At 41.0% G+C, this 16,002-nt stretch overlaps 1 protein-coding gene across 2 annotated transcripts in view; it reads right to left on the bottom strand.

The window, feature by feature from the left end:
* The window catches only part of rabep2 (rabaptin, RAB GTPase binding effector protein 2), a 43,649-nt gene that overhangs the window by 11,291 nt on the left and 16,356 nt on the right, over nucleotides 1-16,002 (bottom strand). The window contains exons 3-10 of one of the 2 annotated variants that reach the window (XM_062037044.1): nucleotides 11,243-11,304; nucleotides 10,883-11,179; nucleotides 8,391-8,486; nucleotides 8,228-8,326; nucleotides 7,508-7,612; nucleotides 7,154-7,232; nucleotides 6,661-6,672; nucleotides 5,440-5,594 (exon numbers count right to left, since the gene is read on the bottom strand). In XM_062037044.1, the coding sequence (XP_061893028.1) occupies nucleotides 5,440-5,594; nucleotides 6,661-6,672; nucleotides 7,154-7,232; nucleotides 7,508-7,612; nucleotides 8,228-8,326; nucleotides 8,391-8,486; nucleotides 10,883-11,179; nucleotides 11,243-11,304 (905 nt within the window). The remainder of the gene's footprint in view (nucleotides 1-5,439; nucleotides 5,595-6,660; nucleotides 6,673-7,153; nucleotides 7,233-7,507; nucleotides 7,613-8,227; nucleotides 8,327-8,390; nucleotides 8,487-10,882; nucleotides 11,180-11,242; nucleotides 11,305-16,002) is intronic. The other variant, XM_062037045.1, reaches the window with a different exon arrangement.

Raw genomic sequence — 16,002 nt, 5'->3', positions numbered from 1 at the left:
GTTCTGTTGACCTCGACTGCGGATGTTGTGGATCGGTGGAGGGAATACTTCAAAGACCTCCTCAATCCCACCAACACATCTTCCTATGAGGAAGCAGTGCCTGGGGATTCTGTGGTGGGCTCTCCTATGTCTCCCGGTTGGCCTGGGAACGCCTCGGGATCCCTTAAGAGGAGCTGGACGAAGTGGCTGGGGAGAGGGAAGTCTGGGCTTCCCTGCTTAGGCAGCTGCCCCCGCGACCCGACCTCGGATAAGCGGAAGAAGATGGATGGATGGATGGATGCCAGGTGAGTGAGAAGTAAACATATTTGTTTGGCTCATTGTGCAGATAAAGTAATCAAATTACTTCTACTTACTAGTAAATATATTTATATGGTTCATTGTGCAGATGAAGTAATCAAATTAGTTTCTAGTAAAGCTCTTTCTAAGTTTCATTGTGCAGATGAAGTAATCAGATTACCTTTACTTACTAATAACTTACTGATTACTTCATCTGCACAATAAAACTTAGAAAGAGCTTTACTAGAAACTAATTTGATGACAAGATGGCGGCGTCCTGATGGCAGCGGCTTGAAGACGCTCTTGGAAGTGTAGAGCGATTTGGCAAAAATACCCGTCAATTTCATGGCTGGCTCACAACATGGACACTCCGTGGTCACATACGACCGACAGACAATTCTGGATGTGGATAGATCTGGCTTTTATAGACTGAAAGATGCATGTACGGTGGACCTCCTCGCTAGCATGGGAATACTTTGCGGGCTACATCGAGCAGCCTTTAAAGCAGCGGAGTCAAGTACCAGCGGGGACCGTCAATGGAGGAGACGTAAGCGGTGTGAGCGGAAGCAGAAGCGGGGATGCCGAGCGGGGCTAACAAAGCGAAAGGCTAATCCTCAAAGAAGCGCGAGTCCGGGTAAGGAGTCATTTAAACTAGAACTAGCCAGCGCCAGGCTGGATAATCCCTGCACACATAGCAATTCTCTTAGAATAATATACAACTCACATAATGTTTTTTCTGTTGTGACTGTGTCAGAGGTAGACATGCATTCTACTGAGGTGGCAAACTATGATGCGTTCAGTTTATCGCAGCACCAAGCAAATAATGTGAAAATTCCCGTCATATCAATTCCTAGATATGGTCGAAACTATTTAAAGAGCACTACGCATAATAAACACAACATTATTAATATTGCTACTACGGATAGTTTCAACAAAAACTCGTCAAAACAGCCTACTACCTATAATATGGGCTTTTTAAACATAAGATCATTATCTTCCAAAACGTTATTAGTTAATGAGGTCATTAGAGACAACAATCTTGACGTCTTTGGTCTCGCCGAAACCTGGCTCAAACCAGACGATTTTTTTGCACTAAATGAGGCATCTCCTCCTAACTATACGAATGCACATGTTGCCCGTCCTCTTAAAAGGGGAGGCGGTGTCGCACTAATATACAACAAAAACTTTAGCCTTACACCAAACCTAAATAATAAATATAACTCGTTTGAGGTGCTTACTATGAGGTTTGTCACACCGCTGCCTCTCCACCTGGCTGTTATCTACCGCCCCCCTGGGCCCTATTCGGACTTCATCAGTGAATTCTCAGTTTGTTGCTGATCTAGAGACGTACGCCGACAATATAATCATAATGGGGAACTTTAATATCCATATGAATACCCCATCGGACCCTCCGTGCGTGGCGCTCCAGACTATAATTGATTAAGATTAAGATTAAAGTACTAATGATTGTCACACACACACTAGATGTGGTGAAATTTGTCCTCTGCATTTGTCCCATCCCCTTGGGGAGCAGTGGGCAGCAGCGGCGCCGCGCCCGGGAATCATTTTGGTGATTTAACCCCCAACTCCAACCCTTTGTTGCTGAGTGCCAAGCAGGGAGGTTATGGGTCCCATTTTTATAGTCTTTGGTATGACTCGGCTGGGATTTGAACTCCGCCCTGAGATCGGTAGTTTGGAGTTCATAACTGTGGTCTTACACAAATAATACATGAACCCAAGCATCGCAACGGTAATACGATAGATCTAGTGCTTGTCAGGGGTGTCACCACCTCCAAAGTTACGATACTCCCGTATACTAAAGTAATGTCCGATCATTACCTTATAAAATTCGGAGTTCTGACTCATTGTCAACAAACTAATAATAATAATAACTACTATAGCAGCTGCAACATTAATGCTGCCACAACGACAACTCTTGCTGGCCTACTGCCTTCGGTAATGGCACCATTCCCAAATTATGTCGGCTCTATTGATAACCTCACTAACAACTTTAACGACGCCCTGCGCAACACCATTGATAGTGTAGCACCGCTAAAGCTAAAAAGGGCCCCTAAAAGGCGCACCCCATGGTTTACAGAAGAAACTAGAGCTCATAAATTATTATGTAGAAAGCTGGAACGTAAATGGCGCGCGACTAAACTCGATGTTTTCCATCAAGCATGGAGTGATAGTTTAATAACTTGTAAACGCATGCTTACCTTAGCTAAAGCTAAATATTACTCAAATCTCATCCACCTCAACAAAAACGATCCTAAATTTTTGTTTAGTACAGTAGCATCGCTAACCCAACAAGGGACTCCGCCCAGTAGCTCCACCCACTCGGCAGATGACTTTATGAATTTCTTTAATAAGAAAATTTAAGTCATTAGAAAGGAGATTAAAGACAACGCATCCCAGCTACAACTGGGTTCTATTAACACAAATACAACTGTATATACGACGGATACCGCCCTCCAAAATAGTTTCTCTCTCTTTGATGAAATAACATTAGAGGAATTGTTAAGATGTGTAAATGGGACAAAATAAACAACATGTTTACTTGACCCACTTCCTGGGAAACTTATCAAGGAGCTTTTTGTATTATTAGGTCCATCAGTGCTAAATATTATAAACTTATCACTTTCCTCTGGCACTGTTCCCCTAGCATTAAAAAAAGCGGTTATTAATTCTCTACTCAAAAGACCTAACCTCGATCCTGACCTCATGGTAAACTACTGACCGGTGTCCCACCTTCCGTTTATCTCGAAAATCCTCAAAAAAATTGTTGCACAGCAGCTAAATGAACACATAGTGTCTAACAATCTCTGTGAACCTTTTCAATCCGGTTTCAGGGCAGATCACTCTACGGAGACAGCCCTCGCAAAAATGACTAATGATCTATTGCTAACGATGGATTCTGATTTTTCATCTATGTTGCTGCTTCTTGATCTTAGCGCTGCTTTCAATACCGTTGATCATAATATTTTATTAGAGCGTATCAAAACACGTATTGGTATGTCAGACTTAGCCTTGTCTTGGTTTAACTCTTATCTTACTGACAGGATGCAGTGTCTCCCATAACAATGTGACATCGGACTATGTTAAGGTAACGTGCAGAGTTCCCCAGGGTTCGGTTCTTGGCCCTGCACTCTTTAGTATTTACATGCTGCCGCTAGGTGACATCATACGCAAATACGGTGTTAGCTTTCACTGTTATGCTGATGACACCCAACTCTACATGCCCCTAAAGCTGACCAACACGCCGGATTGTAGTCAGCTGGAGGCGTGTCTTAATGAAATTAAACAATGGATGTCCGCTAACTTTTTGCAACTCAACGCTAAGAAAACGGAAATGCTGATTATCGGTCCTGCTCAACACCGACACCTATTTAATAATACCACCTTAACATTTGACAACCAAACAATTACACAAGGCGACTCGGTAAAGAATCTGGGTACTATTTTCGACCCAACTCTCTCGTTTGAGTCACACATTAAGAGTGTTACTAAAACGGCCTTCTTTCATCGACGTAATATCGCTAAAATTCGTTCCATTTTGTCCACTAGCGACGCTGAGATCATTATTCATGCGTTCGTTACGTCTCATCTCGATTACTGTAACGTATTATTTTCGGGTCTCCCTATGTCTAGCATTAAAAGATTACAGTTGGTACAAAATGCGGCTGCTAGACTCTTGACAAGAACAAGAAAGTTTAATCATATTACGCCTATACTGGCTCACCTGCACTGGCTTCCTGTGCACTTAAGATGCGACTTTAAGGTTTTACTACTTACGTATAAAATACTACACGGTCTAGCTCCAGCCTATCTCGCCGATTGTATTGTACCATATGTCTCGGCAAGAAATCTGCGTTCAAAGAACTCCGGCTTATTAGTGATTCCCAGAGCCCAAAAAAAGTCTTCGGGCTACAGAGCGTTTTCTGTTCGGGCTACAGTACTATGGAATGCCCTCCCGGTAAAAGTTAGAGATGCTACCTCAGTAGAAGCATTTAAGTCCCATCTTAAAACTCATTTGTATACTCTAGCCTTTAAATAGACCCCCCTTTTTTAGACCAGTTGATCTGCCGTTTTCTTTTCTCCTTTGCCCCCTCGCCGGGTTATTCCGGTTCCGGTGACCATGGATGAGGTGCTGGCTGTCCAGAGTTGGGACCCGGGGTGGACCGCTCGCCTGTGCATCAGTTGGGGACGTCTCTGCGCTACTGACCTGTCTCTGCTCGGGATGGTCTCCTGCTGGCCCCACTATGGACAGGACTCTCACTGTTATGTGGATCCACTAGGGACTGTACTTAGAGGGGGGGTTACCCACATATGCGGTCCTCTCCAAGGTTTCTCATAGTCATTCACATCGACGTCCCTTGTGTGGGCTCTGTGCCGACGAGGATGTCGTTGTGGCTTGTGCAGCCCTTTGAGACTTTTGTGATTTAGGGCTATATAAATAAACATTGATTGATTGATTGATTGATTGACTAGTAAACCTATTTCTAAGATTCATTGTGCAGATGAAGTAATCAGATTACTTTTTAGTAAATCTATTTCTATGGCTAATTCTGAAGATGAAGTAATGAGATTACTTTCTAGTAAACCTCTTTCTAGGGTTTATTGTGCAGATGAAGTAATCAGATTACTTTCTAATAAACCTATTTCTAAGGCTCATTGTGCAGATGAAGTGATCAGATTACATTTACTTACTAGTAAACCTATTTCTATGGGGGCGGTATAGCTCGGTTGGTAGAGCGGCCGTGCCAGCAACTTGAGGGTTGCAGGTTCGATCCCCGCTTCCGCCATCCTAGTCACTGCCGTTGTGTCCTTGGGCAAGACACTTTACCCACCTGCTCCCAGTGCCACCCACACTGGTTTGAATGTAACTTAGATATTGGGTTTCACTATGTAAAGCGCTTTGAGTCACTTGAGAAAAAGCGCTATATAAATGTAATTCACTTATGGCTCATTGTGCAGATGAAGTAATCAGATTACTTTCTAGTAAACCTCTTTCTAAGTTTCATTGTGCAGATAAAGTAAGCAGATTACATTTACTTACTAGTAAACCAATTTCTAAGACTCATTGTGCAGATGAAGTAATCAGATTATTTTCTAGTAAACCTATTTCTATGGCTCATTGTGCAGATGAAGTAATCAGATTACTTTCTCGTTACTCAGCACTTTGCTGTTGGCCTGCAGGTGAGAGAGCGCCAAGCGCAGGGCGTCCAGTTCGGTGCGACAGGCCAGCAGCTCAGCCTGGATTTTCTCCTTCTGGTCTTGGATCCTCTCTGCCTCTGTCTTCAGAGTGGACAGCTGTGCTGTTGATGCAAGAACAGGAAGTATTGAGCATGCTGGAGGAGGAGTCACGGTTCTAACACACACTTTGTTTACCTACAAGCGGTGAACAATGCTAACAACACAGCGGCTAATCTTGGTGCTATCAAGTTGACCAACTTTTTGATGCACTTCATCTTCAACCCCTTCCTCGTCAATAGCACATTTCCACATTGGTGAGCCTGTGACGTGATGTGAGACCTACCAGGACTGGTGCTAACGCTGCTATGGTTAGCCATGCTTAGCGGAGATGAACTCATCATTAGCTCTGCGGGACATTGGTGTGAGCCATGCTAACAACATGAAATGCTAACAACATGACATGCTAACAACACGGTGCAGCTGCGACTGTCAAGTTGACCAACAGCACATGGAAGCCTAGTTCTAATGGAAGCCTAGTTCTAACTTGAAGGAACTACCCAGGATGTGATGAAGTATTTGCATGTTGTGGACGTGTTGTAGTGGCCGAGTTACAACCATAACAATGTGGGCTAGCAGTGAGTACTGTAATGTACAGTAGAACACACTCACTGTATTTGAGCTCCATGTGTGATTACTGTACTCTTTTCATTCACTACAACTAATACTAGTACTAGTATTAGTAGTACATCATCAGCACCTTCTTTCAGCTTTCTGCTCTGTGTGCCACAAGACATTCTCTGTGTATGTTGTACACGTAAACATTAATTTAAACATCTTCCAACACACTTTTGTCCGCTGTCATAGCGTTGATTTGTGTTGTGTTATCATCACACGCCAACATCTCTAACATGTAAATGCTGCCTAACTCTGGATAAATACATGTCAATTAACATAAATACATGTATGTTTGGATACTACATTACCCAGAAGGCCTACCGCTGCAGACAGGAAGAGGAAGTAGGTGTGAGGAGCACGATTGTGTGGTTAGATCAGTAAAGAGTTGCTGTCATGTTACATGTTGTTGTTGTTTGCTCTACGCAAGAGACTCAACAATGCTAAATGTCCAAAATACTTTACAGGGATTGGTTGAATTTGGCTAAGAATAATGAAGACAAAGTAAACACTCACCTTGTAGAACTTCTGCAGGTAGCGTTGGTGTGTGTGAAGACAAATGACAAAGTGTTATTAAATTACACAGTGTTGGTAAAAAGACACAACGTGTTATTAAAAAGACACAACGTGTTATTAAAAAGAAACAAAGTGTTATTAAAAAGACACAAAGTGTTATTAAAAAGACAAAAAGTGTTATCAAAAAGACACAAAGTGTTATTAAAAAGACACAATATGTTATTAAAAAGATACAAAGTGTTATTAAAAGACACAAAGTTTTATTAAAAAGACACAGTGTTATTAAAAGACACAAAGAGCTATTAAAAAGACAAAGTGTTATTAAAACGACACAAAGTGTTATTAAAAATACACAGTGTTAATAAAAAGACACAAAGTGTTATTAAAAGACCAAAAGTATTATTAAAAGACACAAAGTGTTATTAAAAGACACAACGTGTCATTAAAAGTGTGATTAAAAAGTGTTATTAGAGATGAAAAGGACATGACAAACCGTTCTCCTCTGCCCGCATGTCAAGGTGTTCCCTCAGGTTGACGATCTGGATGCGGAGACGTTCCTCACAGTGTGTTGCCTGCACGTAAGTGTAGTAAGAAGTCAAAGTTAAGCAGCACGTTGGTGTAGTAAGAAGTCAAAGTTAAGCAGCACGTTGGTGTAGTAAGAAGTCAAAGTTAAGCAGCGAGTTGGTGTAGTAAGACGTCAAAGTTAAGCAGCACGTTGGTGTAGTAAGAAGTCAAAGTTAAGCAGCACGTTAGTGTAGTAAGAAGTCAAAGTTAAGCAGCACGTTGGTGTAGTAAGAAGTCAAAGCCATAATGGTGGACTTTGTAGTAGACACTAGTAAGGATGCACCTGTAAGGATGACGGGAGGAACACACTGGAGTCTTCTTCAACCTTCTCTCCCTTCAGTCTGGACAGATCACTGCACACCTTTCTCTGGGACACACACAGCTCCGACTGGACGCACACACACACACACACACACACACACACACACACACACACACACACACACACACACACACACACACACACACACACACACACACAATTACTTTTTTTTCCCCCCCAAAAAATTCACATTTCCAGAAATTCCATCTTTTACAGAACATTTTAACTTTTTCAGCAAATTGTACCATGCTAACTCTTGGCGTGCTAACCTTTTCAGCAGATTGTACACAGCTAACTCTTGGCATGCTAACCTTTTCAGCAGATTGTACCATGCTAACTCTTGGCATGCTAACCTTTACAGCAAATTGTACCATGCTAACTCTTGGCATGCTAACCTTTTCAGCAAATGGTACCATGCTAAAACTCTTGGCATGCTACCTTTTTCAACAAATTGTACCATGCTAACTTTTTCAGCAAATTTTACAGGCATACACCTCAGAGTCACATATTTTGTTACTTGACGTTAGCATGCTAGCTTTTTAGGTAATTTTGCCGGTACACACCTGAGATGTATTTTAGTAACTGCATGACCATGATAGCTTTTTTTTAGCTAATTTTACAGATCCGCACCTACTCGTCGTATTTCTTCTGGCCAGTGAACTTGATGACATCATCACTCACCAGTCGACTCTGTACTGCGCTCTGTGATTGGCTGAGAGATTTCTGTAAATCCTGAAGAAGGGCCTCTGATGATTGGACCTGAGACTGCAGCAGCGATACCTGAACACACACACCTGTATAAGCACACACCACACACACCTATGCTGTAGTGTAGAAGTTGTACCTGTTTGTGTGTGTGCGTGGTCTGTGTTTCTAGTTCTTTCTCCAGCTCCTCCTTGTCAGCCTCCAGACGACTCACCTGTCCTCTCAACTCCGACACCTGTCAGCCAGCACACAACACACCTTTCACGTCATGAATGTGAAAAATTATCTGTTCAACATTTTTTTTTTCCATCAGGAGTGTCCAAACTTTCTGCACAGACTAATCAATTTTGATAAATTTTCAAAGCTGAGATTAGCCGTATGCTGTTGTAGGTGGGTGAGCAAATCAAGCGCTTCTTTTCCCTACTGGAATCTTCAAATGTCAACCAGCTCGTTGTAAACAATATGGTGTCTATCTGCTATTTGCACAAAATGTTCTGTGAGGAGAGAGGGAAAAAACATCACGCTTCAATACATCAAACCCTATCAGCCAGCTGAAAGGAGAGACTTTGGACACCCATGATTGATATCAAGTCCAGTGTGAGTACTGATCAGGGATCAATGCTGCCTGTGCCGATACCGATCATCCATACGTCAGATGGAGCGATACTAAATAGATGACACGTATTAACTGTAAATGTTTCTGACAGTTTAACAATATCATCAGGATATTTAAACTACCTCTTATTACATACAAGTGATGAGAACTAAGTCAATAGTACACAAACTAAGTCAACAACTATTTCATCATCAAGACTTTCTTCTTCTCTAAAGTGACATACAATTGATGAGAACCAAGTCAATAGTACACAAACTAAGTATCGCCCTTCTCTTATGTGTGGTGTAGTGACTGTTAAATCATCCTCTCTCTAGACTCTTATTTTGTTCTTTTCCTGTCAATACATGACTGTTACATCATCCTCCCTCTAGACTCTTATTTTGTTTATTTCCTGTCAATACATGACTGTTATGTCATCCTCACGCTATACCCTTATTTTGTTAATTTCCTGTCAATACATCCTTCTACTACACCTCTTCAACTTTACTAAGCACCTCTGTGTTGGTGTTGTTTCAAGCTAGCTGGCTGTCAGTGTGACAATTAGCCTCCAGTGGTAACGATACTTCAGGTACTAAAAAATGCAGTTTATTTGCTGTAATGGAGTGATTATTACTAATTTAGGGGAGTGTCTCCACACACAATTAGTTGTAAAACAACTTTGTGATTGCCATTATTTATCAGCAATAGTCATCACATTGGTCGATACTGATCATGTTTGATTGATATCACATACATACAGTGTCAGCCAGAGGAGATAGGTGTTTGTGATCATCATTGATCATCAATAGTCCTCACATTCTTTGACTTGAAAATTGGCCGATACTGATCGTATTTGATTGATATCACATACAGTGCATCAGGAAAATATTCATTCAATTTCACTTTTTCCTTTTTTTCTTATGTTACAGCCTTATTTCAGAATGGAATACAATAATGGTTGTCCTCAAAATTCTACACACAATACCCCATAATGACAATGTGAAAAGGTATTTTTTAAATGTTTTGCAAATGTATTAAAAATAAATCAAATTAAAAATCACATGTAAATAAGTATTCAGACCCTTTGCTCAACACTTAGTTGATGCACTTTTGGCAGCAAATACACCTCAAGTCTTTTTGAACACGATGCAACAAACTTGGCACACCTATCTTTGGGCACTTTCTCTCTTTCCTCTTTGCAGCACCTCTCAAGCTCCATCAGCTTGGATGAAGTGTTGGTTTTCATCCAGGTTGTCTTTGTACATTGCTGCATTCATCTTTCCCTCTATCCTGACTAGTCTCCCAGTTCCTGTCGCTGAAAACCATCCCCACAGCATGATGCTGCCACCACCATGCTTCACTGCAGGGATGGTATTGGCCTGGTGAGGAGCAGTGCCTCGTTTTCCCCAGACATGACGCCAAAGACTTCAATCTTTGTCTCATTGGACCAGTGGATTTAGTTTCTCATGGTCCGAGAGTCTTTTAGGTGCAATTTGGCAAACTTTTGACGAATAAACGGCTTCCGTCTCACTTTGATTGGTGGTTTGCTGCAGAGATGGTTGTCCTTCTAGAAGGTTCTCCTCTTTCCACAGAGGAATGTTGTAGTTCTGACAGAGTGACCATGGTCTTGGTCACCTCCCTGACTAGACTAAGATGAACACAGCAATGTACAGAGACATCCTGGATGAAAACTAACTCGGAGACTAGTCAGGATAGAGGGAAAGATAAATGCAGCAATGTACAGAGACATCCTGGATGAAAGCCTTCCCATCCAAGCTGATGGAGCTTGAAAGGTGCTGCAAAGAGGAAAGAGAGAAAGTGCCCAAAGATAGGTGTGCCAAGCTTGAGGCATCGTATTCAAAAAGACTTGAGGTGTAATTGCTGCAAAACGTGCATCAACTAAGTATTGATCAGAGGCTGTCAATATCTGTAAATGTTTTACCTTTTCTCATTGTCATTATAGGGTGTGTAGAATTTTGAAGATGAAAATGTTGTAATAAGAGTGAAAAGTGTGAGTGCATCCCAGGTGCAGCTACCTGAGCGTTGAGGACATCCCAATCGTTGTGAGTCACCAGCCTGTGGCCGGCGGGCGGCAGGTAGATGGCTTCTGGCACCAGAGTGCCCGTGGAGACCAGAGAGTCCGTATCTTCCTGGGCGTGGACCTTCCTGGGCAAGGAAGGCGTGTCTATGGAGAAGGACGACAAGGAGGCCGAGTCGCAGTTCCGCAGTGAAAAGTACCCTTCCGTGTTATTCTGCGCCGCCTGTTGGGGGTCTTCTGGTAACCTGTCTGGTGACGTCACCTCCGCCTCCATCTTGCCCTTCCTTACACTTCCCTGGTGGAGAGAGGAGAACCCCATGGTGTCAACTTGCAAATGGTGTGCTCAATGAAAACTAACCTGACTGGCTCTCCTGCCCTCCAGCAGAGCAGCCATCCTGGACTCGTACTGCGACGCCATCTCTGCAAAGACAAGAAGAAAGCACTTTGTCCAACCTCTCATCTGAAATGATCAGAGAGTGGTCTTGTTGTGCATGGCTGATCATTGTGGTCATGGGCCATAAAACCATATCAGTGTAGACACCTCATCCACATCAACTACAACTTGTAATCCCAGTGTGTGAATGTCTTATATGTGCAAGCTGTCCAACCAAACTGAAATGCTAGAATGTCTTATGTGTGCAAGCTGTTCAACCAAACTGAAATGTTACAATGTCATGTGTGCAAGCTGTTCAACCAAATTGAAATGTTACAATGTCATATGTGTGCAAGCTGTTCAACCAAACTGAAATGTTACAATGTCATATGTGTGCAAGCTGTTCAACCAAACTGAAATGTTACAATGTCATATGTGTGCAAGCTGTTCAACCAAATTGAAATGTTACAATATAGTATGTGTGCAAGCTGTTCAACCAAACTGAAATGTTACAATGTCATATGTGTGCAAGCTGTTCAACCAAACTGAAATGCTAGAATGTCTTATGTGTGCAAGCTGTCCAACCAAACTGAAATGCTAGAATGTCTTATGTGTGTAAGCTGTCCAACATAAACTGAAATGTTACAATGTCGTAGGTGCAGTGTTGGGACTAACGCGTTACAAAGTACTGTAACGCCGTTAGTTTCGGCGGTAACTAGTAATCTAACGTGTTATTTTTTATATTCAGTAACTCAATTACCGTTACTACATGATTAAGGCTGCAGCTAACGATTATTTTTCAATCGATTAATCTATAGATTATTTTTTTCGATTAATCTATAGATTTTTTTTTCGATTAATCTATAGATTATTTTTCCTTTTACCGATTATTTTTTTTATTTAAAATGAAGATGAAAAAATTAATGTAGGCCCGTTTTTTCAAAAGGCATGGCTTTTATTTACAAAAAAAAAAGAAGTATGGCCACTCAGTCAACATTGACAACAACATGACAAAATATTCTGTAACAATGTAAACATTTAAAACTTTTAACATTTAACAAAATTAAAAGTAGCTTATTTGCTTTTTAATGTGCAAATATAAAAGTAAACATCCAGTGCAAATCTTAATATTCTGCAATAGTATCAGCATTTCAAAAGTAAAGGTATTGCTTATTTTGCTTTAAAATATGCAAAAATAAAGATAAACATCCAATACAAAAAAGTACAAAACGAAATATTCTGTAACAACAGTGTAAACATTTCAACAAAAGTGAAAGTATTGCTTATTTGCTAAAATGTGCAAAAATAAAGATAAACATCCAATACAAAAAAGTGCCAATCTAAATATTCTGGAGCACTGTAAACATTAAGTATTGCTTTTAAAATTTGCAAAATAAACATCCAGTCCAACACAGTACACAATAACCAATTCTACTCATTCCAGTGAGTGACTAACAGTTGTAATGAAGAAAGGTTAGCATGTCTACATGCTCTGGTTCTTTTCTTGTTTACAATATTCCCAGCAGCTGAAAATAGGCGCTCAGAAGGGGTCGATGTGGCTGGAACTGAGAGGTAATTAGCCTTCACCTCAAGCCAGGACTGCGAGTGAGCTGAGCTGCAGTGTAAGTTTCTAGAAGATCAACGGGCTCATAGTGATGTTACTAGTAGTTGACTGGGAGTTGTTTATTATCATTTGGGGAGAGTCCGCTGCCTGATGCTCACCTGCTAAACACCAATCTGCTCGACGCTGAAGCGCTGACTACATGCGCTCTGAATACGCACTGCTGATTGGCTGCTAACGTTTTGAATACGCACTGCTGATTGGCTGATAACGCTTTCTGTGTACCAATCAGATGGGTGTGTGGGTGGGACAATGCTGCGTGCTGAGACAGAAGCAGAAGGAGCAAAGCAGCTTGTTAAGACTTTAGCTTTAGCTTAGAAACTCATTCGGTACACCCCCGTACCGAACCGAAAGCCCCGTACCGAAACGGTTCAATACAAAACACGTACTGTTACACCCCTAGCAGATACAAATGACACATTCATGTTTTTGTGTAATGATGACAACGTATGCTCACGCGGACGATTGACTAGTTGATGGTTTTCTTTTCAAATGTTCGTTCATAGCCGTTGTGCTGCTATGATAGGCCATTGCCGCTCGACACAGTGTGCATACAACAACATTATTAGGCCGTGTATTGAAATACTCCCACACTTTTGACGACTTTTGGCGTGATTTTTCCCCCCTCGCTCGCACCGTCTGCTTTGCGGTCCGCCATGACGGTAGTGTGACGTAAATGCGACGCGTCGACGCACAAAAACGGCGTCGACGTATTTACGTAACCGATGACGTCGACTATGTCGACGCGTCGTTTCAGCCTTATACATGATGCGTTACTGCGTTATTTTACGTTATTTTTTATGTAGTATCGGCTAGAAACAGAAGATCTGAGTGTGTTTTATTGCAGCGCTGCAGTGTCGTCCTTCTGAATCTCTTGTGTCACAAGGAAGAGGCGCTGTGTGTGTGTGTGTCTCGGTGTGGGGAGGGAGGGAGGGAAGGGTGCGCGCAGCAGCATTCGTGAGGGAGGGGCGGAGACAGAGAGAGCGAGAGAGTTATGATAAACGCGCATGCGCCGCCAGGCTCAGCTTTTTATCGATAGATTTATCAGATTTAATTTTTTATTATCTATAGCAGGGGTGTCAAAACTGTGCTCAGGAGGCCATTTGCGGCCCACAGCTAATGTTTTAAAGGCCCACGGCACATTCTAAAAATACTATTAAAATAAACAAAAACATAACAAAAGTGAAATAAAAAAGCTTAAAGGTGAAATGTAATTTAGAAAAAGTTGCAATGTTGACTAATAAAACAAAGCTGTTTTTCTTTCTTTCAAACTGTCATTGCTCAAAACATAATATTGAATCAAAATCAATGTTATTATGAATTTTAGTACACACACTCTGTCAATACTCTTATATACTCTTTCATTCTAGACTTCTAGAGTGTTTGATTATCACATCACTCTGAAGGTATAGACTATAAAGTTCACAAACATAAAGAGGGATCCTAGTGGGCCAGGCCAATCTTTCCTTATCTCTAAACTAAAACTGGGGAAATGCGTAGAGTATTCTGGGCTTCAGACATGATTTTATTTCAGAATTCCTTGAGAGAAAAAACGCCTGGTTAGGCTTTGTGTATGTAAAGTTAAAGTTAAAGTACTTCCTTGGTTTACAGCTATGTTGTTATTATGCTGTTTGTTACTTATGTATGTTATGTTGCAGCTATTTAAAATAGTTTTGTCAATTTGTTCTGGCCTGAAATAAATTGGCCCTTTGAAACATATCTTTGTCTTTGTGTGTTGTATGTAGACCACATTGCTTAGCAGAGATCAGTGATGCAAATGCATGTCAAGTTGATCAACAGATTGTATTATTCTCCAGTGTAATAACAGTACTGAAATGAAGGCTAAAAGGGCATTAATGGGAGCTTTAAAAAAAAAAAGAAGAAAAAAATAAGTAACTAAATAGTTATTTTTCACAGTAACGCATTACTTTTTGGTGTAAGTAACTGAGTTACTTTTGAAATAAAGTAACTAGTAACTGTAACTAGTTACTGGTTTTCAGTAATTAACCCAACACTTGTGCAAGCTGTTCAACCAAACTAAAATGTTACAATGTGTTATGTTTGCAAGCTGTTCAACCAAACTGAAATGTTAGAATGTATTATATGTGCAAGCTGTCCAACCAAACTGAAATGTTAGATTGTCTTATGTGTACAAGCTGTTCAACCAAACTGAAATGTTAGAATGTCTTACATGTGCAAGCTGTCCAACCTAACTGAAATGTTAGAATGTCTTATATGTGCAAGCTGTCCAACCTAACTGAAATGTTAGAGTGTCCAGGGTCAGTGGAGTTTGTGGTTGTTGGAAGGCTTTAAACGGGATGAGAAATGTGGGATATGGAGAGGTTTGTATATTGCCCAATCCTTTTTTAATGGGGGGGAAATTCCTGGTAATTCGGGGCAATTTAGGGAATTTTCAGTACCGGGAAACATGCTGGCTTAAATGTCCAGGGTGAGTGGAGTGTGTGGATGTTGGAACGCTTCAAATGTGATGAGAAATGTGGGATATGCAGCAGATTGTGTAATGCACATTTATTGTCAATGGGGAGAAAAACTGGAATTTTGGGAAAGAAAAACATGTTTAGTGTTGGATATATGTGAAGAGTAGTGTGGGTGGATGGTTGGAAGGTCGGAATCGGGTTTGAAAATGTTAAGAATTTAGGGCATTGTAGAACTATGAATACGTCCATTCATTTGATTGGGAATTTCCTGGAGATGTGAGAATTTTTTTAAATATTGATACTAGCACAATTGTCCTAGATGATATGAATGAGTTGGTGTTGGGAGTTTGGAATCAGTGGAAAAAATGTTGAAATAGTAACAGTTTGAATTGAAAATGGGTATTTCGGAATTCCTGGAATTTCGGGAAATCCGGGAATTTGTATGAAAAAAAATTAGGAACATTGGTTGTCCCAACTCGGAAGAATGTTTTGAAGGTGGAATGGTTGGAATTGGTTGAAAAATGTGGACTGTGAAAACTTTTCAGGAAGAGGTGAAATTAAGAAATATCAGTGTTTCAACACCCTATAATGGGACTGTCTGTGAATGTAGCTTGTCGTTACAACTGCGTACTTTTCATATGCACCCGCTCTGCCAGAGAATAATAAGACCTAGCAAGTGGGATCAG

Source organism: Entelurus aequoreus, linkage group LG25 (assembly GCF_033978785.1).
Source record: "Entelurus aequoreus isolate RoL-2023_Sb linkage group LG25, RoL_Eaeq_v1.1, whole genome shotgun sequence".
Classification (NCBI taxonomy): Eukaryota; Metazoa; Chordata; class Actinopteri; order Syngnathiformes; family Syngnathidae; genus Entelurus; species Entelurus aequoreus.
Note: the sequence above shows the minus strand (reverse complement) of the source record. Positions and strands in the feature narration are given on the sequence as shown.